This window comes from Macaca thibetana, chromosome 20 (genome assembly GCF_024542745.1).
Source record: "Macaca thibetana thibetana isolate TM-01 chromosome 20, ASM2454274v1, whole genome shotgun sequence".
Lineage (NCBI taxonomy): Eukaryota > Metazoa > Chordata > Mammalia > Primates > Cercopithecidae > Macaca > Macaca thibetana.
In genome coordinates this window covers 17,124,946-17,148,731 of record NC_065597.1, presented here as the reverse complement: position 1 = coordinate 17,148,731, position 23,786 = coordinate 17,124,946, and the positions used below count along the sequence as shown (strand labels likewise).

Below are 23,786 nucleotides of genomic sequence, written 5' to 3'. Positions count from 1 at the left end.
AGGCGCCCGCCACCTCGCCCAGCTAGTTTTTTGTATTTTTTAGTAGAGACGGGGTTTCACTGTGTTAGCCAGGATGGTCTTGATCTCCTGACCTCATGATCCGCCCGTCTCGGCCTCCCAAAGTGCTGGGATTACAGGCTTGAGCCACCGCGCCCGGCCTGTTCATGGATTTTTAATATTCTTCCAAAGACTTTATGCAAAGCAAATATAAGTATAGATTATCATATTCTCTCAACCAAAATGCGGCATGATATATACAGTACACTTACTTTTTCACTCAACAGTATCCCTTGGCAAACTTTCCATATCAATACATGCAGTTTCATCCCTGCCTTTTTTTTTTTTTTTTTTTTTTTTTGAGGCAGAGTCTTGCTCTGTCACCCAGGCTGGAGTGCAGTGGTACAGTCTTGGCTCACTCCAACTTCTGCCTCCTGGGTTCAAGCAGTTCTCCTGCCTTGGCTTCCCGAATAGCTGGGATTACAGGTCTCTGCCATCATGCCTGGCTACTTTTTATATTTTTAGTGGAGACAGGGCATCACCATGTTGGCCAGGTTGGTCGTTAACTCCTGACTTCGGGTGATCTGCCCGCCTCGGCCTCCCAAAGTGCTGGAATTACAGGCGTGAGCCACTATGCCTGACCCCTCCTTGTGTTTTATAATTATGTGATACTGCATTGTGTGAATATACCATGGTTTTTTGTTGTTGTTGTTGTTGTTGTTTTGAGACGAAGTTTCTCTCGTTGCCCAGGCTGGAGTACAATGGTGTGATCTCGGCTCACCACAACCTCCAACTTCCGGGTTCAAGCGATTCTCCTGCCTCAGCCTCCTAAGTAGCTGGAATTACAGGCATGTGCCATGACACCTGGCTAATTTTGTGTTTTTTAAGTAGAGAGAGGGTTTCTCCATCTTGGTCAGACTGGTCTCGAACTCCTGACCTCAGGTGATCTGCCCACCTCAGCCTCCCAAAGTGCTGGGATTACAGGCTTGAGCCACTGCACCCGGCTGATATACCATGACTTTTTAAGCAATCATAGATGTTTGGGTGGTCCCATTCTTTTGCTATTATAAATAATGTTTCATGAAATAACCATGAACTTAGCTCTTTTTACATGTATACAAGTGTTTGTAGGATAAATTCCCCAAAAATGGATTTGCTAGGTCAAAGGTATATGCGTTTGCAACTTTTTCTTTCTTTTTCTTTTTTGTTTTTTTGAGATGGATTCTCTCTCTGTTGCCCAGGCTGGAGTACAGTGGCAGCTCACTGCAACCTCCGCCTCCCAGGTTCAAGCAGTTCTTCTGTCTCTGCATCCCAAGTAGCTGGGATTACAGGTGCACGCCTCCATGCCCAGCTAAATTTTTTGTATTTAGTACAGACAGGGTTTCACTGTATTGCCCAGGCTGGTCTTGAACTCCTGAGCTCAGGCAATCTGCCTGCTTGGCCTCGCAAAGTGCTGGGATTACAGGTGTGAGCCACCACGCCTGGCTTTTTTTTTTTTTTTTTTTTTTTTTTTTTTTGACGGAGTCTCGCTCTGTCGCCCAGGCTGGAGTGCAGTGGCGCGATCTCGGCTCACTGCAAGCTCTGCCTCCCGGGTTTACGCCATTCTCTTGCCTCAGCCTCCCGAGTAGCTGGGACTACAGGCGCCCGCCACCATGCCCGGCTAGTTTTTTTGTATTTTTTAGTAGAGACGGGGTTTCACCATGTTAGCCAGGATGGTCTCGATCTCCTGACCTCATGATCTGCCCGTCTCGGCCTCCCAAAGTGCTGGGATTACAGGCTTGAGCCACCGCGCCCAGCCTTTTTTTTTTTTTTTAAAGACAGGATCTTGTAGGCTGGACATGGTGGCTCATGCCTGTAATCCCAGCACTTTGAGAGGCCAAGGTGGGCAGATCATGAGGTCAGGAGTTTGAGACCAGCCTGGCCAATATGCTGAAACCCTGTCTCTACTAAAAATACAAAAATTGGGCCGGGCGCGGTGGCTCAAGCCTGTAATCCCAGCACTTTGGGAGGCCGAGACGGGCGGATCACGAGGTCAGGAGATCGAGACCATCCTGGTTAACACGGTGAAACCCCGTCTCTACTAAAAAATACAAAAAATTAGCCGGGCGCGGTGGTGGGCGCCTGTAGTCCCAGCTACTCGGGAGGCTGAGGCAGGAGAATGGCGTGAACCCGGGAGGCGGAGCTTGCAGTGAGCTGAGATCCGGCCACTGCACTCCAGCCCGGGCGACAGAGCGAGACTCTGTCTCAAAAAAAAAAAAAAAAAAAAAAAAAAAAAAAAAAATTGCCCAGGCATGGTGGTGTGCGCCAGTAGTCCCAGCTACTTGGGAGGCTGAGGCAGAAGAATCACTTGAACCTGGGAGGCAGAGGTTGCAGTGAGCCGAGATTGTGCCACTGTACTCCATCCTGGGCAACACAGTGAGACTCTGTCTCAAAAAAATAGGCCGGGCGCGGTGGCTCAAGCCTGTAATCCCAGCACTTTGGGAGGCCGAGACGGGCGGATCATGAGGTCAAGAGATTGAGACCATCCTGGCTAACATGGTGAAACCCCATCTCTACTAAAAATTACAAAAAACTAGCCGGGCGAGGTGGCGGGTGCCTGTAGTCCCAGCTACTCGGGAGGCTGAGGCAGGAGAATGGCGTAAACCCGGGAGGCGGACCTTGCAGTGAGCTAAGATCCGGCCACTGCACTCCAGCCTGGGCGACAGAGTGAGACTCCGTCTCAAAAAAAAAAAAAAAAAGACATGCTCTTGCTCTGTCACCCAGGCTGCAGTGCGGTGGCTCAAACTCCTGGGCTCAAGCTGTTCTGCTGCCCCAGCCTCCTGAATAGCTGGGATTACAGGCTAATTTTTTAAATTGTTAGCAGAGACTAGGTCTTGCTGTATTGCCCAGGCTGACATTTGCAGTTTTTCTCAGTATTTTCAAAGTCCTTTCCTTAGGTATTATACCAATTAATATTTCTGGTTTTGTTTGTTTGTTTGTTTGTTTGTTTGAGACAAGAGTTTTGCTCTTGTTGCCCAGGCTGGAGTGCTGTGGCATGATCTCGGCTCACCACAACCTCCGCCTCCTGGGTTCAAGCAATTTTCCTGCTTCAGCCTTCCCGAGTAGCTGGGATTACAGGCATGCGCCACCACACCCAGCTAATTTTGTATTTTTTAGTAGAGACAGGGTTTCTCCATGTTGGTCAGACTGGTCTCAAACTCCTGACCTCAGGTGATCCACCCGCCTCAGCCTCCCAAAGTGCTGGGATTACAGGATGAGCCACTGTGACCGGCCACCAATTAATATTTCCATCAGCAAAAATGAGAGTGTTTTTCTACAATCTCATCACAGAATTAATAGTCAAACTTTTAGAATTTGCCAATCTGAAAGGTAAAAAATGGTAGACTATGTTTGCTAATAAGGCTGTATTTTAAAGTAGGACTGTTAAGAGGTGACATATTCTGATCTGTCTGAAATTAGTCAAAATTTCTAGAAATTTTAAAAATTTTCACCAGGTACAGTAGTTCATGCCAGTAATCCTAGTGCTTTGGGAGACCAAGGCAGGAGGATTACTTGAGGCCAGGAATTTGAGAACAAGCTGGGCAACACGGCAAGACTCCATCTCTACAAAAATGTTTTTGTTTTAAATTAGCTGAGAATAGTGGCGCATGCCTGTAGTGCTAGCTACTCAGGAGGCTAAGGCAGGAGGATGTGGTGGTATGCACCTGTAGTCCCAGCTAAGTGGGAGCCTGGGGTGGGAGGATCACTTCGGCTCAGGAGATTAAGGTTGTAGTGAGCTATGATTGCACCACTGCACTTTAGCCTGGGCAACAGTGGGAGACCCTGTCTCAAAAAAAAAAAAAATTCTAGAAATAAAAATTCACTAAACATAAAGAAATGCCAACTATTTATATTTTGATTACTTAAAATAAATTTCATACTGGGCGCTGTGTCTCATGCCTGTAATCCCAGCACTTTGGGAGGCCAAGGTGGGCGGATCACTTGATTGAGGTCTGGAGTTTAAGACCATCCTGGCCAACATGGCAAAACCCCGTCTCTCCTAAAAATACCTAAATTAGCCATGTGTGGTGGCACACGCCTAATCCCAGCTACTCAGGAGGCTGAGGCAGGAGAATCGCTTGAACCCAGGAGGCGGAGGTTGCTGTGAGCCAAGGTTGCGCCATTGCACTCCAACTTTGGGCTACAAGAGGAAAACTCTGTCTAAAAAATAAATAAATAAAATAAATTTCAGTGTATTTATTTATATTGTCCCATATTTTTGGTGGTTCTCATATTTGCCTTTCTAATTATGACAACTGTTTTCTTGTGTAGGTATTATCAAAACCAGTACCACTGCTGAGAAAACAGATGAAGAGGAGAAAGGTAACTACTCTTGGATGCCCTTGGCAAGAGACAGTATGACCCAGGGCTTGCCTTCCCGGAGCCAGAGGCACTCCAAGCTACAAGATCCAGGAGATGAGAGGAATCAGAGAAGGAATAGTCAGTGAGAGGAGGAGAACCGAACAAGTCCTGAAGCAGTGGCTCATGCCTGTAATTCCAGCACTTTGGGAGGCCGAGGTGGGAGGATTGCTTTGGGCCAGGAGTTCAAGCCCAGCCTGGGCAACATAGGGAGACCCCAATTCTACAAAAGATTTCAAAATGAGCTGGGTGTGATAGCACACACCTGGACTCCCAGCTACTTGGGAGGCTGAGGTGGGAGGATCGCCTGAACCCAGGAATTCTAGGCTACAGTGAGCTATGATTGTGCCACTGCACTCCAGCCTGGGTGACAGCAAGACCCCATCTCTAAAATAAATAAATAGAGACCTATCAGTGTGATGGTTTTTCTCCAGTCATGCTTGACTGCCCAGCTGCTAGTGTGGAGAGGGAGAAAGAGTGGCTTCATAAGCGTGGGGTTTGCCAGATGAGAATGTAGATCTACTGGTTTCTTCCTGACAGAGGACAGAGCTGCCCAGTCCTTACTCAACAAGCTGATCAGAAGTAACCTTGTCGATAACACAAACCAAGTAGAAGTCCTGCAGCGGGATCCAAACTCCCCTCTGTACTCGGTGAAGTCGTTTGAAGAGCTTCGACTGTGAGTATTCGCTCCTTTCAACAGCTCTTCCTTGCCATTCTCTCCCCACATAAAACTTAGCATCTCAGAAATTCTTGTGAGAATTTTTACTTTTAAAAAGTTAGCATTTTTTTTTTTTTTTTTTTTTTTTTTGAGACAGAGTTTCACTCCTGTTGCCCAGGCTGGACTGCAATCGCGTGACCTTGGTTCACTGCAACCTCTGCCTCCTGGGTTCAAGCGATTCTCCTGCCTCAGCCTCCCAAGTAGCTGGGATTACAGGTGCGCGGCATCACACCCGGCTAATTTTTTGTATTTTTAGTAGAGACAGGGTGTCACCATTTTGACCAGGCTGGTCCTGAACTCCTGACCTCAGGTGATCCGCCCGCCTCGGCCTCTCAAAGTGCTGGGATTACAGGCATGAGCCACCGTGCCTGGCTGTTTTTTTCTTTGCAAAGAAGTCACATGAATAAATCACATGATTCAAAAGTCAAAAAGTATGAAAACATTTGCAGTATTAATTTCCCCCCCTAGTGTCTTGGCTACCCTGTTCTCTCGGTAGGAATTTTTTAATGCTTCAAATTTATTAATCATAGCTAAAAGTCTTATTTCTCTTATACTCTTAGAACTTTCAATAAAATATTGGCTGACAGGTGATTTCTGGATGTCAGGAACATTTCTGATTAGGTAAGCCCTTAAGTGAGAACATGTGCTATTTTTTTTTTTTTTTTTTTTTTTTTTTTTTTAAAAAAGGCCAGGCACAGTGGCTCACGCCTGTAATCCCAGCACTTTGGGAGGCCGAGGTGGGCATATCACAAGGTCAGGAGTTTGAGACCAGCCTGACCAACATAGTGAAACCCTATCTCCACTAAAAATACAAAACTTAGCCGGGCATGATGGCACAGGCCTGTAATCCCAGCTACTCAGGAGGCTGGGGCAGGAGAATCACTTGAACCTGTGAGGCGGACATTGCAGTGAGCCAAGTTCGTGCCACTGCACTCCATCCTGGGCAACAGGGGCAACAGAGTGAGACTCTGTCTCAAAAAAATATACATATATGTATATTTAGACTATAGGGTTTACAGTCTTACAGTTTATCTGCTTTTTAAAAAATCTATCAAATCTGTTTTTGGTTTTTTTTTGTTTGTTTTTTTGAGATGGAGTCTTGCTCTGTTGCCCAGGCTGGAGTGCAGTGGCGCTATTTCAGCTCACCACAACCTCCACTTCCCAGGTTCAAGCGATTCTGCTGCCTCAGCCTCCTGAGTTAGCTGGGACTACAGGTGCACACCATCATGCCCGGCTAATTTTTGTATTTTTAGAAGAGACAGGGTTTCACTATGTTGGCCAGGCTGGTCTCGAATTCCTGATCTCGTGATCCGCCTGCCTCGGCCTCCCAAAGTGCTGGGATTACAGGCATGAGCCACCGTGCCTAGCCTTATGTTTTAGGTTTACTTCAGTAAATTAATAGATGATTAAGTATGGATCATTGTGTTACATACATGCCACTGTGCCGGGTGTTACAAGGAACACAAGACCTACTTATTATTCTTGCTGCCTGCCAGGATCACAACCATAGAAAGTAGCTGATGAATAAGAATGTGGTGGAATCAATGGATTATTTGCCATAATTCAGCAAAATCTATAGTATGGCCACTGTGGACAAATTGAAGCCACATTCCTTCCAGCTATTACCACTGAGTAAGAGACACGTAAAACAAAGCTAACTAGTTGTTAAGTAATCTTGAAGAACAATTTTTTATTTTTATTTCTATTCATTTATTTATTTACTTTTGAGACTGAGTCTCACTCTGTTGCCCAGGCTGGAGCGTAGTGGCACAATCTTGACTCACTGCAACCTCTACCTCCTAGGTTCAAGCGATTCTCGTGCCTCAGCCTCTCACATAGCTGGGATTACAGGCCTGAGCCACCACACCTGGCTCATTTGGGTATTTTTAGTAGAGACAGTGTTTCATCATGTTGGCCAGGGTGGTCTCAAGCTCCTGGCCTCAAGCGATCTGCCCACCTCAGCCTCCCAGGCTGCTGGATTACAGGCATGAGCCACTGCACCCAGCCTTATTTTTTTATTTTTAAAAATAGAGGTGTGGTATTGCTGTGTTGGCCAGGTTGCTCCTGAACTCCTGTTCTCAAAGATTCCTCCTGCCTCACCCTCCAAAATTGCTAGGATTACATACAGGTGTCAGCCACAGCACCTGGCCTAAGAACTTTTTTTTTTTTTTTTTAAATGGAGATGAGGTTTCACCATGTTGCCCAGGCTGGACCAAAAATGTATTTTTAAACAGTTACACTTTTGTTTGGGCACGGTGGCTCACGCCTGTAATCCCAGCACTTTGGGAGGCCGAGGCAGGTGGATCGCCTGAGGTCAGGAGTTTGAGACCAGACTGGTCAAAATGATGAAACCCCGTCTCTACCAAAAATACAAAAAAATTAGCCGGCCATAATGGCACATGGCCTGTAGTCCCAGCGACTCAGGAGGCTGAGGTAGGAGAATTGCTTGAACCCTGGAGGCGGAGGTTGCAGTGAGCCGAGATCATGCCATTGCACTCCAGCCTGGGAGATAAAAGCGAAACCCCTTCTCAAAAAAAAAAAAAAAATTTTTTCAGGAAATTATGCTTTTGTATGTGTTTTTTCTATCAGGACTTTATTCGCCAAATCTGTCATCTCCACTTCTATTTTTAAGCTGTATCAGGACACCTAGACATGTGGTATTATTTCCTTAGAGTGACAGTTTGCTCCTCCAAGTATCAACTGGCTTTTTAATTTCTTCCATTTAGAAGACGTGAGCTCTCAGTTTAACCACTGATGAATTGTCCTCTGTAAAAGGCAGGTTCTCTCTGATTTAGTTGTTCGTAGGAAAAGGAAACAAAGAATGAAACCAAGGTCACCTTTTGAGTCTCAATTAAGTAGTGACTTTGTTTCGTTGGCAACCAAGTCAGAAGCTGCCGAGTGTCACAGCGTTTTCTCCCAAATGGAAGATACTAAAGATTAAGTTTTTAAAGTTCTTTGTGTCTGAGAACCAACATACGCCAGAGAATTTGCCTTTTAGAGAGCCTACTAAACTCCAAGGAAGGCTTAGAGAACAGTTGGGTGGCCTTTTCTTTAGAAACAATCTGGTGTGATTTTTCTTAAACATCTTGTCGATTTAGAGGGAGCAGAGAGCTTATTGTAAATGCAGTGTAAGAGCAACTTAAATGATAATTCTTGTATAGCTGCTTACATAAGAAGTTGGTGTCCAGGTACGGTGGTTCACGCCTGTAATCCCAGCACTTCGGGAGGCCAAGGCGAGTGGATCTCTTGAGCTCAGAAGTTCAAGACTTGCCTGGGCAACATGGTGAAACCCTGTCTCTACAAAAAATTTTAAAATAATTAGCCGGGTGTGATGGCACGTGCCTGCAGCCCCAGCTACTTGAGGGGCCGAGGTGGGAGGATCTCTTGAGGCCCGGGAGGTGTCGGTTGCAGTGACCCCACTTCACACAACTGCACTCCAGCCTGGGCAACAGAGTGAGAACGTCTCTCAAAAAGAAGTTAGTGTGTGTCTGTTTACTTTGATTAGACCTAAGTGAATCTGAGCATTTGTAAAGTTTAGTAGGTTAATTGAACAACCTTTAACTGTTTACTCTATATCAGCTACTAGAAACTGGCTTCATCAATTTTCTTTTTTTCTCGCTGGGCGCAGTGGCTCACGCCTGTAATCCTAGCACTTTGGGAGGCCGAGGCAGGTGGATCACCTGAGATTAGGAGTTCAAGACCAGCCTGGCCAACCTGGCAAAATCCCGCCTGTACTAAAAATACAAAAATTAGCCAGGTGTGGCAGTATGCGCCTGTAATCCTAGCTACTCAGGAGGCTGAGGTAGGAGACTCGCTTGAACCCAGGAGGCAGAGGCTGCAGTGAGCCAAAATCACGCCATTGCACTCTAGCCTGAGTGACAGAGTAAGATTCCATCTCAAAAAAAAAAAAATTCTTTTTTCTTTTTTTTTTTTCTTTTTTTTTTAAAAAGAGATGACCTGGCCCTGTTGCCCCGCCCAAAGTGCAGTGGGGCAATCATAGCTCACTATAGTCTCGAACTCTTAGCCTCAGGCAATCCTCCTGCCTCAGTCTCCCAAGTAGCTAGGACTACAGGTGCATGCCACCTTGTCTAGCTCATTTTTAGAGACGGGGTCTCACTGTGTTGCCCAGGCCAGTCTTTTTTTTTTTTTGAGACGGAGTTTCGCTCTGTCACCCAGGCTGGAGTGCAGTGGCCGGATCTCAGCTCACTGCAAGCTCCGCCTCCCGGGTTTACACCATTCTCCTGCCTCAGCCTCCCGAGTAGCTGGGACTACAGGCGCCCGCCACCTCGCCCGGCTAGTTTTTTGTATTTTTTAGTAGAGACGGAGTTTTACCGTGTTAGCCACGATGGTCTCGATCTCCTGATCTCGTGATCCGCCCATCTCAGCCTCCCAAAGTGCTGGGATTACAGGCTTGAGCCACCGCGCCCGACCGCCCAGGCCAGTCTTGAACGCCGGGACTCCTCAAGCAATCATCCCACCTAGGCCTCCCAAACTGCTAGGATTACTCGAGTGAGCTACCACGTCCAGCCCATCAATTTCCTTACCTGTTGACAGTCTTGAGTATTTGCACAGCTGGCTTTGGAAGGAACATGGAAAAAAAGGACTTCTAAATCTTAGCAGTATAGTAAATAGTGTTTATTTTCATTTATTATATACTTATTTAGAGTCCCAGTCTGTCACCCTGGCTGGAGTGCAGTGGCTCAATCACAGATCACTGCAGCCTTGAGCTGCGAAGCTCAAGTGAGCCTCCCACCTCAGCCTCTTGAGTAGCTGGGACTACAGGTGTACCCAGCTAATTTTTGTATTTTTTTTTTTTGTAGAGACGAGGTATCACCGTGTTGCCCAGGCTGGTCTCAAATTCCTGGCCTCAAACAGTTGGCCTGCCTTGACCTCCCAAAGTGCTGAGATTACAGGCATGAGTCACTGCACCTGGCCTATTTTTAGATATATATTTTATAATTTATTTAATGCTATGAATTAATAACCACCACCCTTGCTGTGTCCAGGGAACACTTGTCCTCCAAGGCCAGCCAGATTTGTGGGTCTGCTGAAAGCATTAATTTCTCTAAGAAAATAAAGCAGTCTGTATTTTATGAATTATGGAAATAGTTGCAGATTAAGTTTCCTTAGGGAGAGGCAGTAGCTTGGTTTGGTTTGCTTTGGTTATTGACAGTGTTTTTTAAGGAAAATGCGTCTGACAGAGGTAGGAAGCATCATTCCTAACTATAGAAAAAGATAAGATTCTAGGCCTCTAAACAATTCCAACTTCTAGCCATCCATCCTCTGTCTTCCTGGCTTCCTAGGAAACCACAGCTTCTCCAGGGAGTCTATGCCATGGGCTTCAATCGACCTTCCAAGATACAAGAGAACGCATTACCCATGATGCTTGCTGAACCGTGAGTATGCAGACCAAGTGCATCTCTCCCAGTATAATTAAATCAGTCTTCCACAAACTGCCTTTTTGTGCCTGAGAACAGAAGGGGCTGTTTGGGGCCACGTGTTTCCTCAGGAAAACAGCTTAGGCAAGTGCAGAGAGAATTGGATGGAGTTAGATACAGTTTCTGCCTTTTCCACTTACCAATAGAAACTTACAGAGAAAAATAGTGCTTTATTCTATGCTATCTTAAAAATTGGGCTTAAGGCCGGGCATGGTGGCTCACTCCTGTAATCCTAGCACGTTGGGAGGCCGAGGCGGGTGGATCACCTGAGGTCAGGAGTTTGAGTCCAGCCAGGCCAACATGGCAAAACCCTGTCTCTACTAAAAGTACAAAAAATTAGCTGGGCACAGTGGCCCACACCTGTTATACTAGCACTTTGGGAGGCCAAGGTGGGTGGACTGCCTGAGCTCAGGAATTTGAGAGCAGCCTGGGCAACATGGTGAAACCCCGTCTTACTAAAATAAAAAAAAATTTTTTTAATGAATTATCTGGGCCTGGTGGCATGTGCCTGTAGTCCCAGCTACTGGGGAGGCTGAAGCAGGAGAATTGCTTGAACCCGGGAGGCAGAGGTTGCAGTGAGCTGAGATGGTGCCACTGCACTCTAGCCTGGGCAACAGAGCAAGACCCTGTCTCAAAAAAAAAAAAAAAAAAAAAAACCTAACTAAAAATACAAAAATTAGCCTGGCATAGTGGCACGTGCCTGTGGTCTCAGCTACATGGGAGGCTGAGGCAGGAGAATCGCTTGAACCCCAGGGGCAGAGGTTGCAGTGAGCCGAGATCGCGCCACTACACTATAGCCTGGGAAACAGAGTGAGACTCTGTCTCAAGAAAAAAAAAATTGGGTTTGAAAAATATTATTTTGATGTGAATGGTGTTGCAATGAATTAAAAAACAAACAAAATAGGCCGGCCACGGTGGCTCAAGCCTGTAATCCCAGCACTTTGGGAGGCCGAGATGGGCGGATCACTAGGTCAGGAGATCGAGACCACCCTGGCTAACACGGTGAAACCCATCTCTACTAAAAAATACAAAAAACTAGCCAGGCGAGGTGGCGGGCGCCTGTAGTCCCAGCTACTCGGGAGGCTGAGGCAGGAGAATGGCGTAAACCCGGGAGGCGGAGCTTGCAGTGAGCAGAGATCACGCCACTGCACTCCAGCCTGGGCGACAGAGTGAGACTCCATCTCAAAAAAAAAAAAAAAAAACAAACAAAATATTATTTGGAAATTTTTGAGACCTACACAGAGGTGTAAAGTACAATACCAAGAATAGCTCTGTAGCCCTATCCTGCCAAGAAAGGAAGCATGTCCAGTTGATAGTTGAAGCCCCTGAATTCCCCTCCTTCCACATCCTGCTCCCACCCTGACCAGAGTGAGCTCCTTTTGAGACAGGGTCTCACTGTTTCCCCGGCTAGAGTGTAGTGGTGCAATTATAGCCCACTGCAGCCTCGACCTCCTGACTTTAAACAAATTTTTTTGTAGTTTGAGAAGCTGAGGCACGTGGATCACCTGAGGTCAGGAGTTTGAGACCAGCCTGGCCAACATGGTGAAACCCCGTGTCTACAAAAAATAAAAAAAAATTAGCTGGGCGTGGCAGCACACACCTGTAATCCCAGCTGCTAGGGAGGCTGAGGTGGGAGGATCGCTTGAACCCAGGAAGCAGAGGTTGCAATGAGCCAAGATTACACCACTGCACTCCAGCCTGGGCGACAGAGTAAGACTCTGTATCAAAAAAAAAAAAAAAAAAATTTGTAGAGACAGGGTTATCACCATGTTGCCAGGGCTGGTCTCAAACTCCTGGCCTCAAGTGAGTCTCCAGCCTCAGCCTCCCAAAGTGTTGGGATTACAGGCATGTGTTACTGCATCTGGCATATTTATCTTTTTTTCTTTTTTGAAATGGAGTCTCCTCTGTCACACAGGCTGGAGTGCAGTGGTGCGATTTCGGCTCACTGCAGCCTCTGCCTTCCGGGTTCAAGTGATTCTCCTACCTCAGCCTCCTGAGTAGCTGTGATTACAGGTGCCTGCCACCACACCTGGCTACTTTTTGTATTTTTTGTTTGTTTGTTTGTTTTTGAGATGAAGTCTCGCTCTGTTGCCCAGGCTAGAGTGCAGTGGTGCAGTCTTGGCTCACTGCAACCTCCGCCTCCCGGGTTCAAGCGATTCTCCTGGCTCAGCTTCCTGAGTAGCTGGGATTACAGGTGTCCACCACCATGCCTGGCTAATTTTTGTATTTTTAGTAGAGATGGGGTTTTACCATGTTGACCAAGCTGGTCTCGAACTCCTGACCTCGTGATCTGCCCGCCTCGGTCTCCCAAAGTGCTGGGATTACAGGCATGAGCCACCGTGCCCAGCCTAATTTTTGTATTTTTAATGGAGGTGGAGTTTCACCATGTGTTGGCCAGGCTGGTCTCGAACTCCTGACCTCAAGTGATCTGCCCACCTTACCTTATTTAGCCTTTTTTTTTTTTTTTTTTTTGTGAGACAGAGTCTAGCTCTGTCGCCCAGGCTGGAGTGCAGTGGCACAGTCTTGGCTCACTGCAAGCTCCGCCTCCCGGGTTCACACCATTCTCCTGCCTCAGCCTCCCGAGTAGTTGGGACTACAGGTGCCTGCCACCACGCCTGGGTAATTTTTTGTATTTTTAGTAGAGACGAGGTTTCACCATGTTAACCAGGATGGTCTCGATCTCCTGACTTTGCGATCCGCCCATCTCGGCCTCCCAAAGTGCTGGGATTACAGGCGTGAGCCATATTTATCTTTTTTAAAAATGACAAACATGCCACCTATTCCCATGATGCTGAGTCCCATAAAGTGGAATGTAAAAATTCCCCCTAAAACATCCACCTGACTTAGCATCTTGTCCATAAAGCTGGGGAAAGGCACACACAGAAGGAGCCAAATTTTGGAATGCATCACGCCTCAGCCAAAAATATTGATGGGAACTTGTCTGGGTACAGATCTTACTCTGCATGCTTGATTTCCCTGTGACCCTTGGGGTACAAAACTGGAGTCCTAGCTGTGCTAGAGGCTAGAATGAGAATTTCTTGGTGTAAGCCCGTTTAAAATAATAATTTATTTTACAATTTAAGCAGCTTTTTAACAGCATATTAAAAAATGTATGAAAGTAATTTGTGCTTAGTGGAGAAAACCTGGGTAATACAGAGAAGCATCAGGGGGAAATATGCCTTTCATTTCAGAAAGAACGTTGACATGTTACTGAGTTTCACCAATATGTTTCATTTCTGCTCTTCCTTGATCTAGCCCACAGAACCTGATTGCACAGTCTCAGTCTGGCACTGGTAAAACAGCTGCCTTTGTCCTAGCCATGCTCAGTCGAGTGGAGCCAGCAGACAGATATCCCCAGGTGAGGGCTTGCGGGGCTGGGTATCCTGGGTTGCTTGCCCTGGGGAGCGCAATGCCATCTGGTGGGGATTAACGAGAGGTCTGAAGCTTCCGATGCCTTAGGCTGTGGCTCAGGCAGAGCAAGTTCCTACATCAGGCCCTGACCTGGGAGGATGTGCTTGGAAGCAGCAGCCTTAGACCATGGCTTCCAAAGCCCTCTGCCAAGCCAGGGCTACCTGCTGCAGGCTTCAATCTATAGCTGAAAGGTGGGCCTGGATGGAACGACATGCTTCCCTGTGCTATTCAAGTGCTAATAACATCAGCATACTGGGTGCCTTCAGGTCTGTTACCAAATGGTTCTCCTAAACTCATCCTTTATGATTTTTCTGTCAGTGTCTGTGCCTGTCCCCAACATATGAGCTGGCGCTTCAAACAGGAAAAGTGATTGAGCAGATGGGCAAATTTTACCCAGAACTGAAGCTTGCCTACGCTGTTCGAGGCAATAAATGTGAGTACAGCAGGCGACACCTGAACAGTGAGCAGGGTAGGGGGTTGGGTGTTTGAATTTTGAAGATGCGACGACCATATTCAACTTTCTAATTCAGTCTGACTCTGGAGCCTAACTGTGTTGCTCTCTTTGAATCTATTTGAATACCTGCTAATTTGTTAACAGTCTTTTTCAGTCTTAAAATAAGATTTTTGGTTGATTAAAAAAATCCATGCATGGCTCACAGAGTTCTTAATATCTAGAGTTCTTCGCTAAGAATGTAGAGTTTTGAATTTAGCATCCAGAGTTCTGGTACCTGCTTACCAAAGAGGGATTAACAGGACTGAGGATGGAAGGTTGGGGTCAGCTCCCTTTCTTTAAAAGTAAGCAAAACCAGGTACAGTGGCTCACACCTGCAATCCCAGCCCTTTGGGAGGCCAGGGTGGGAGGATTGCTTCAGCACATGGTTCAAGACCAGCCTGGGCAACATACACACACACACACACACACAAAATTAGCCAAGCGGCCGGGCGTGGTGGCTCACACCTGTAATCCCAGCACGTTGGGAGGCCGAGGTGGGCAGATCATGAGGTCAGGAGATCGAGACCATCCTGGTTAACACAGTGAAACCCCATCTCTACTAAAAAATACAAAAAATTAGCCGGTTGTGGTGGCGGGCATCTGTAGTCCCAGATACTCGGGAGGCTGAGGCGGGAGAATGGCATGAACCTGGGAGGCAGAGCTTGCAGTGAGCCGAGATCACGCCATTGCACTTCAGCCTGGACAACAGAGCAAGACTCCATCTCAAAAAAAAAAAATTAGCCAGCGTGGAAGTGCCAGCTTGTAGTCCCAGCCTTTTGAGAGGCTGAGGCAGGAGGATCACTTGACCCTGTGTGGTCAATGCTACAGTGAGCCATGACTGTGTCACTGCACTCTAGTCTGGGCAACAGAGTGAGACCCTATCTCTAAATAAATAAATAAATAAACAAACATAAAAAGAGTTGGATGGTGTTGGATTATAGGAGGAAGAAGAAAGGAACTGATGCTTATTGAAGGATTGCTGTGTGGGATTTGATCCTGACCACAGTGCACTGAGATAGGTATCATTCTGCCCACTTCACAGCAGAAGAAACCAAGACTGAGGGGAACACTCATGTGTGTTTTGAAATCTGGAAATAACTTGTTCTCCTAGTCCTAGAAGGATGGGCAGGGCTTTGATTTCCAGAGCTGGCTTTGCCTTTGAAATACCCATGAAAATCACCTGGGTCTCCACAGTGGAAAGAGGCCAGAAGATCAGCGAGCAGATTGTCATTGGCACCCCTGGGACCGTGCTGGACTGGTGCTCCAAGCTCAAGTTCATTGATCCCAAGAAAATCAAGGTGTTTGTTCTGGATGAAGCTGACGTCATGATAGCCACTCAGGGCCACCAGGATCAGAGCATCCGCATCCAGAGGTAGGGATCTCGAGGGCAGAGGACTCCTCAGCCTCCCCATCTGCAGTGTCTTCTCCCTTCACTTCAGACGCCTCCTCTGGCCTCTGCCAGGGTCTTGTCTCTCGTACTCTCAGCAGCATTTGTTTGACAGGCCATTTCCTTGTCAGCACTGACCACAGTCCCTCCCAGCCTGGGCTGAGAAAGGAGACCCCAACCCCTGTCCCCCACCCAGGCCTGCTGCTCCTCCTTCCCCTTCAGCCTTCCTGGGCATCTAGACCCAGCTGGGGAGGCTGTGCTTCCGCTGCTTCCCGGGGCCACCTGGGGCCACATGCCAGGGCCTTCCCTTGCAGGATGCTGCCCAGGAACTGCCAGATGCTGCTTTTCTCTGCCACCTTTGAAGACTCTGTCTGGAAGTTTGCCCAGAAAGTGGTCCCAGACCCAAACATTATCAAACTGAAGCGGGAGGAAGAGACCCTGGACACCATCAAGCAGTACTATGTCCTGTGCAGCAGCAGAGACGAGAAGTTCCAGGCCTTGTGTAACCTCTATGGGGCCATCACCATTGCTCAAGCCATGATCTTCTGCCATGTGAGTAGTAGCAGCAGTGGCAGGCCTGGCCCTTCCCTCTCAGCCAGCTCCCCACAGGGCTCAGGAGGACTGGATGCCCCTGGGCGCCGTGGGAAGAAAGGAAGTGGTTTCTGAAGGTGTAAGAGACAGGCTCTCCTTTAGTGGGGGTGATGGTAGTATCCCGAGGGATACATAGCCTAAACATAGAGCCCCTGAACTTTATGTCTTATTTGTGGATGATGTATTATTGTGTAACCCAAGAGAATCAACTCATATTTGTAAGAAAAATTAAAAATTCAACAAGATGGCCAGGCACGGTGGCTCATGCCTGTAATTGCAGCACTTTGGGAGGCCGAGGCGGGCGGATCACGAGGTCAGGAGACCGAGACCATCCTGGCTAACATGGTGAAATCCCATTTCTACTCAAAGTACAAAAAATTAGCTGGGCATGGTGGCGGGTGCCTGTAATCCCAGCCACTCGGGAGGCTGAGGCAAGAGAATGGTGTGAACCTGGGAGGCGGAGCTTGCAGTGAGCTGAGATCACACCAGTACACTCCAGCCTGGCGACAGAGTGAGACTCCATCTCAAAAAAAAAAAAAAAAAAAGTTCAGCAAGATGGTTAGTCATAACATTCACACACATAGTTTTCCATTCTCAAACAGCAAATACTTAGGAAATAGGATAGTTCTCATTGATAATAGAAAAAATAAATATTTAAGATCTCTGAAGAAAATGTCAAAATGATTTTAGAATAAAAGAGACAGCTGAGCACGGTGGCTCACGCCTGTAATCCCAGCACTTTGGGAGGCCGAGGCGGGCGGATCACCTGAGGTCAAGAGTTGGAGATCAGCTTGACCAACATGGAGAAACCGTGTCTCTACTAAAAATACAAAATTAACCAGGCGTGGTGGCTTACGCCTGTAGTCCCAGCTACTCGGGAGGCTGAGGCAGGAGAATCACTTGAACCCGGGAGGCGGAGGTTTCAGTGAGCCGATATTGCGCCATTGCACTCCAGCCTGGGTGACAGAGCGAGACTCCATCTCAAAAAAAAAAAAAAAGAGGCCAGGCTCAGTGGCTCATGCCTGTAATCCCAACACTTTTGGAGGCCAAGTCAGAAAGATCGCTTCAGCCCAGGAGTTTGAGACCAGCGTGGGCAACATCGCGAGACCCCATCTCTAAAACTCTTTAAAAAAAATTGGCCGGGCGCGGTGGCTCAAGCCTGTAATCCCAGCACTTTGGGAGGCCGAGACGGGCGGATCACAAGGTCGGGAGATCGAGACCATCCTGGCTAACACGGCGAAACCCCGTCTCTACTAAAAAAAAAAAAAAAACACAAAAAATTAGCCGGGCGAGGTGGCGGCGCCTGTGGTCCCAGCTACTCGGGAGGCTGAGGCAGGAGAATGGCGGGAACCCGGGAGGCGGAGATTGCAGTGAGCTGAGATCTGGCCACTGCACTCCAGCCTGGGCGACAGAGCGAGACTCCGTCAAAAAAAAAAAAAAAAAAAAAAAAAAAAAAAAAAAAAAATTTAGCTGGATGTGGTGGCACACACCTGTGGTCTCAGCTACTCGGAAGACTGAGGTGGGAGGATCCCTTGAGCCCAGGAGTTAGAGGCTGCAGTCAGCTGTGATCATGTCACTGCACTTAGCATGGCTCACAAAGCAACACTCTGTCTCGAAACAAAGAAACATACAAGGTAATGATATAGTGATAACAGTAATATCTCAAATATAATCTGCATTCTCCTTCCTCCACTTGTGCCAAAAGTATTCTTTTTTCTTTTTTTGAGACAGAGTCTAGCTCTCACCCAGGCTGGAGTGCAATGGCTTCATCTTGGCTCACTGCAACTTCTGTCTCCCGGGTTCAAGTGATTCTGCTGCCTCAGCCTCCAAAGTGGCTGGGATTACAGGCACCTGCCATCATGCCCAGCTAATTTTTATATTTTTGGTAGAGGGGTTTTCACCATGTTGCCCAGGCTGGTCTTGAACTGCCGACCACAGGTGATCCACCTGATGTGGCCTCCCAAAGTACTGGGATTACAGGCGTGAGCCACTGTGCCTGGCGCAAAAAAAAATTCTTTTTTTTTTCTTTTGAGATGGTCTCACTACCTTGCCCAGGCTGGACTCAAACTCCTGGGCTCAAGCGATTCTCCCACCTCAACCTCCCAAGTAGCTGGGACTCCAGGCATATGGCACTGTGCCCAGCTCATCTTTATTGCTTTTTGTTTTGTTAAATCCAAGAGCCAGTCAAGGTTTGCTTGTTGCATTTAATTGTCATGTCTCTTAAGACTCCTAAGAAGAATTTCCTCACTTGCATTTTATTGCCTCCCATTACAATGATTCTCCTGCCTCAGCTCCTGCAAGTAGCTGGGACTTACAGGCCCACGCCACCATGCCTAGCTAAATTTTTTGTAGAAACAGGGTTTGGCCATGTTGCCCAGGCTGCTCTCAAACTCCTGAGTTCAACGGATCTACGTGCCTCTGCCTCCCAAAGTGCTAGGATTACAGGTGTGAGTCACCATGTCTAGCCAGGTACAAATATTTTTGTAAGATTACAACCCAGGTGACATTGTTACTCCCTGTTGCACTATATCGGGTTTATAAAATTAAGAAATTTAGCCTTTAGCTGCTAAGTTTCAGGAGCAGTCTTCCAGATCAAAAATATGTTCAGCTGAGTGTGGTGCCTCACGCCTTTACTCCCAGCACTTTGGGAAGCCAAGACAGGATAATGGCTTGAGCCCAGGACTTTTGAGATCAACCTGAGTGACAGCAAGACCCTGTCTCGAAAAGAAAAAATATATACTCAAATACTTTTCATTTCTCAATTGTTTTTTTTCTTCCAGACTCGTAAAACAGCTAGTTGGCTGGCAGCAGAGCTCTCAAAAGAAGGCCACCAGGTGGCTCTGCTGAGTGGGGAGATGATGGTGGAGCAGAGGGCTGCGGTGATTGAGCGCTTCCGAGAGGGCAAAGAGAAGGTTCTGGTGACCACCAACGTGTGTGCCCGCGGTGAGCAGAGGATGTGTCCCACCTGGTCTGCCAGGCTCGGGGTCCCAGGCCCAGTTAGAGCCAGAAATCCTTGTATACAGGAAAGTTGTATGGTCTCAGGGAGATCGGTGTGGCTGGTGACAATATTCCTTTCTAGGAGAGACTGTTTGCATTTCCCTCAGGTGATAAGAACTCACACATGCTGGGCACGGTGGCTCACACCTGCAATCCCAAGGCAGGAGAATTACTTGAACCCTGGAGATGGAGGTTGCAGTGAGCCGAGATTGTGCCATTGCACTCTATCCTGGGTGACAGAGTGAGAATCCGTCTCCAAAAAAAAAAACGAAGAGGCCAGGCGCAGTGGCTCACGCCTATAATCCCAGCACTTTGGGAGGCCGAGGTGGGCAAATCACCTGAGGTCAGGAGTTCGAGACCAGCCTGACCAATATGATGAAACTCCATCTCTAGTAAAAATACAAAAATTAGCCAGACGTGGTGGCATGCGCCTGTAATCCCAGCTACTCGGGAGGCTGAGACAGAGAATTGCTTGAACCCGGGAGATGGAGGTTGCGGTGAGCAAGATCACGCCATTGCACTCCAGCCTGGGCAACAAGAGCGAAACTCCATCTCAAAAATTAAAAAAGAAAGAAAAAGAACTCTCACAGAAGCCAGGAGTCCTGACTTGGTGGAAGGAAATGTACAGGCATCTGAGTGGTAGAGAACAGAGCCTGCTCTTCCAGGGGCGCGCATCTCCAGAACATTGTGTCTCCCAGAGACACAATCTCCCTGATTGATTTCATGATTTTGTTGGCACCTGCCAAAGTTCTCTTCTTTTCCTCTGGGTTCTGCTGCCTGCCTATATGTGCCCTCTCTTGTACCCAACTCCCAGAGTTGGCCTGTCCCAAATTCTTTCCCTCTATCCAAAGTTGGTATGCATTGACCTACCTGTGGACAACAGTGATTTCTGTCTCCTGTCCTTAGTCCTCTCAGCCTCCATCTCTTCTTCCCATAGGCATCGATGTTGAACAAGTGTCTGTCGTTATCAACTTTGATCTTCCCGTGGACAAGGACGGGAACCCTGACAACGAGACCTACCTGCACCGGATCGGGCGCACAGGCCGCTTTGGCAAGAGGGGCCTGGCAGTGAACATGGTGGACAGCAAGCACAGCATGAACATCCTGAACAGAATCCAGGAGCATTTTAGTGAGTCCCGGGGAGGGTCCTGTGCCTGGTGCCCTTTACTAAGGGGGGCGGGGTGGGGAAAGGGGTAGGATCTTCTGTAGCCCCGAGAGAGGCTCTGTCCCTGGCACACTCCCCTCCTTTCTGACCATATGGCAGTTCTCAGGGCCACACCTGGAGACTTCAGGACCCAAGGACTCCAAGGACAGCTCCCCCATGACCGGGCTTCGGGGCGTGGGGCTCTGACTGTTGCTGTCAGTGACTAGGGGCCCTGCTGCCCCCTGCTCAGGCACCCGGAGCCTTTGGGGATGAATGAATTATTGCTGTGGCCCAGGGTGGGGCACATTCCTGGGCACGGTAGAGACCTGTGTATTTTTCCCCCAGATAAGAAGATAGAACGATTGGACACGGATGATTTGGATGAGATTGAGAAAATAGCCAACTGAGAAGCTCCACCAGCCACTGGTGCCAGCCCTGACACTGCCCCTGTACGGGAGACAAGTGCGTTCAGGGCACAGCCCCCAACATCACCCCAAGGACAACGGCATGAGTAGAGAGAAACTACCTACCTCACTTCAAATTATGTTTGGACTTGACAAAAATGTGTGCAAATGACGGGGGGCAGTAGAAGGAAAAATTTGCATTTTGGAAAATTGGGTCCTTTCCCCACTTTTTTAAAAGCCACATTTCCCCCATCTTTATAATAATCTGGTCACATTGGCAGTCACTGGCCCCAAGACCCCCTTCAGATTTTGGCTAGGCATCGTGGAACCAGCTCCAGCCCTTGAAGAAATGGTAGACATGCAGGTTGTGCGGAGGAGGCTGAGTGGAAAATGGTGTGAGCCTCACCGCCATGGATTGAACGAGGGAAGCGGCAGCAGAGGAGGCCAGAGCTGCCCCCTCCCTGTCTCTTCACTGGACCCTTCACATGTGTTTCTCTTGCCCTTGGGCCGTCTTCCTTCTCCTGAAATCCAGAGACTTTCTTGCTTATCCCTTCTCCCTTTCACTTCTGTTCTCTGCTGCAGAAAGTAGCCTTGCGTATCCCTGATGAGCAGCTCAGCTACTTTGTAAACTTCAGATTTGGAGAGAAACATGGAAGTCAGTGAATCCTGACCTCTTGAGAGAGAGTGACCTGGCAAGGGCCGATGAAGGGGCTGGGCCTGGGCTTGGCTTCTCTTCCTTCTCTCAGTTGCTCCCTCTGCTTAGGCCCCTGGTACTCAGTTGCGGCAGCCGGGAGACCCCAGGTGAGTTTGTGAGCACACATGTAGTTGGTTCTTACCCCCGGGTGTCACACTGGGCCGGGAGCTGAACAAGAGTTTGGAACGGAAGTTATGACCAAGGGAATACTCTGATTATGCTGCTCATTTATAATAGTGGACATTATGAAGAGCTCTGATTCCTACATAATATGAATAAGGATGAATAGGCCGGGCGTGGTGGCTCATGCCTGTAATCCCAGCACTTTGGGAGGCTGAGGCGGGTGGATCGGTTGAGCTCAGGAGTTCGGGACCAGCCTGGCCAACATGATGAAACCCCGTCTCTACCAAAGATAGAAAAAATGTAGCTGGGCGTGGTGGCGCACGCCTGTAGTCCCAGCTACTCGGGAGGCTGAGGTAGGAGGATCGCTGAAGCCTGGGTAGAGGCTGCTGTGAGCTGAGATGGCGCCACTGCACTCCAGCCTGGGTAACAGAGTGAGACCCTGACTCAATAAATAAATAAGGATGGATAAATTATAGCTGTATGCATCATTCATTATGCTAAGACATTTTAAAGTAATTATGAGAAATGCTCTACTAATCATGATTTGTTTTTATTTGTATTTTTCCGCTTATTAGACAAATATATACTCATTTTAAAAAGGCGTGTGTGTATATAAAGTGAGAGTGCTCTCTATCCCTACTCCTCTGGGATCCTGATTCCTGGCAGCTTGGTGACTATTCTACCATATTGCCTTTTATTTGCATAAACCCATTTTTCTTTTACAAAAATGGGAACATTCTATTCACACTACTGTGCAACCTGCTTTCACTGATCAGCATGTGTTAGACATGTTGAAGGTCCAATATACACACATCTTCCTTGCCCTGGAAACACCATCCACCGTCCTTTCAGCATGTAGCTGTCCCAGCATTTATCTCCTGGTTCCTCTAGTGACAGGCATGGGGGATTTCCAGTACATGGCTCTTACCCACATTACTACAATGAACTTTTTTTTTTTTTTTGAGACAGAGTGTCACTCTGGCCTGGAGTGCAGTGGCGTGATCTTGGCCCACTGCAACCTCTGCTCCCAGCTTCAAGCAATTCTCTTGCCTCAGCCTCCCAAGTAGCTGGGATTACAGGCGCATGCCACCATGCGCGGCTAATTTTTATATTTTCAGTAGAGACGGGGTTTCGCCATGTTGGCCAGGCTGGTCTCGAACTGACCTCAAATGATCTGCCTGCCTCTCTTGGCCTCCCAGAGTGCTAGGATTGTAGGTGTGTGCCATCACGCCCGGCTGAACATCTTTTTTTTTTTTTTTGAGATGGAGTCTCACTCTCTCGCCCAGGCTGGAATGCCGTGGTGTGATCTTGGCTCACTGCAACCTCCACTTCCCAGGTTCAAGCCATTCTCCTGCCTTAGCCTCCTGAGTAGCTGGGATTGCAGGTGCCCGCCACCATGCCCGGGTATTTTTGTATTTTTAGTAGAGACGGGGTTTCACCATGTTGGTCAGACTGGTCTCAAACTCCTGACCTCGTGATCCGCCCACCTCAGTCTCCAAAAGTGCTGGGATTACAGGTGTGAGCTACTGCGCCTGGCCTGAACATCTTTTTAAAAAAGATTTATTTTTGTAGAGATGGAGCCTCACTATGTTGCCCAGTCCAGTCTCAAACTACTGGGCTCAAGTGATCCTCCTACCTCAGCCTCCCAAGTAGTTGGGATTGTAGGCATGAGCCCTTAACCCAGCCTGAACTTCTTTGTTCTTTTTTTTTTTTTTTTTTTTTGAGACCAGCTCTCACTTTTGTCACCCAGGCTGGAATACAGTGACATGATCTTAGTTCACTGCAACCTCGAGCCAGTCTCAGGTGACCCTCCTGCCTCACCCCTCCAAGTAGATGGGACTTTAGGCCTGCACCACCACACCCAGCTAATTTTTGTAGAGATGGGGTCTCACCATGCTGTCCAGGCTGGTTTTGAACTCCTGAGCTTAAGCAGTCTGCCCACCTGGGCCTCCCAAAGTGCTGGGATTACAGGCATGAGTCACTGTGCCCAA

General features: G+C 47.9%; 2 protein-coding genes across 2 annotated transcripts in view; one reads left to right on the top strand and one right to left on the bottom strand.

Annotated features, from left to right (window-relative positions):
• Window positions 1-22,394, top strand: part of DDX19A (DEAD-box helicase 19A) — a 78,931-nt gene extending 56,537 nt beyond the window's left edge. Inside the window, exons 4-13 of the mRNA XM_050772739.1 lie at window positions 4,309-4,359; window positions 4,936-5,071; window positions 10,417-10,509; window positions 13,807-13,909; window positions 14,281-14,395; window positions 15,650-15,827; window positions 16,157-16,394; window positions 19,214-19,376; window positions 20,368-20,559; window positions 20,920-22,394. Coding sequence (XP_050628696.1) covers window positions 4,309-4,359; window positions 4,936-5,071; window positions 10,417-10,509; window positions 13,807-13,909; window positions 14,281-14,395; window positions 15,650-15,827; window positions 16,157-16,394; window positions 19,214-19,376; window positions 20,368-20,559; window positions 20,920-20,981 — 1,331 coding nt within the window. The 3' untranslated portion in view covers window positions 20,982-22,394. The remainder of the gene's footprint in view (window positions 1-4,308; window positions 4,360-4,935; window positions 5,072-10,416; window positions 10,510-13,806; window positions 13,910-14,280; window positions 14,396-15,649; window positions 15,828-16,156; window positions 16,395-19,213; window positions 19,377-20,367; window positions 20,560-20,919) is intronic.
• The window catches only part of AARS1 (alanyl-tRNA synthetase 1), a 370,792-nt gene that overhangs the window by 105,119 nt on the left and 241,887 nt on the right, over window positions 1-23,786 (bottom strand). The gene's annotated exons all lie outside the window — the stretch shown is intronic.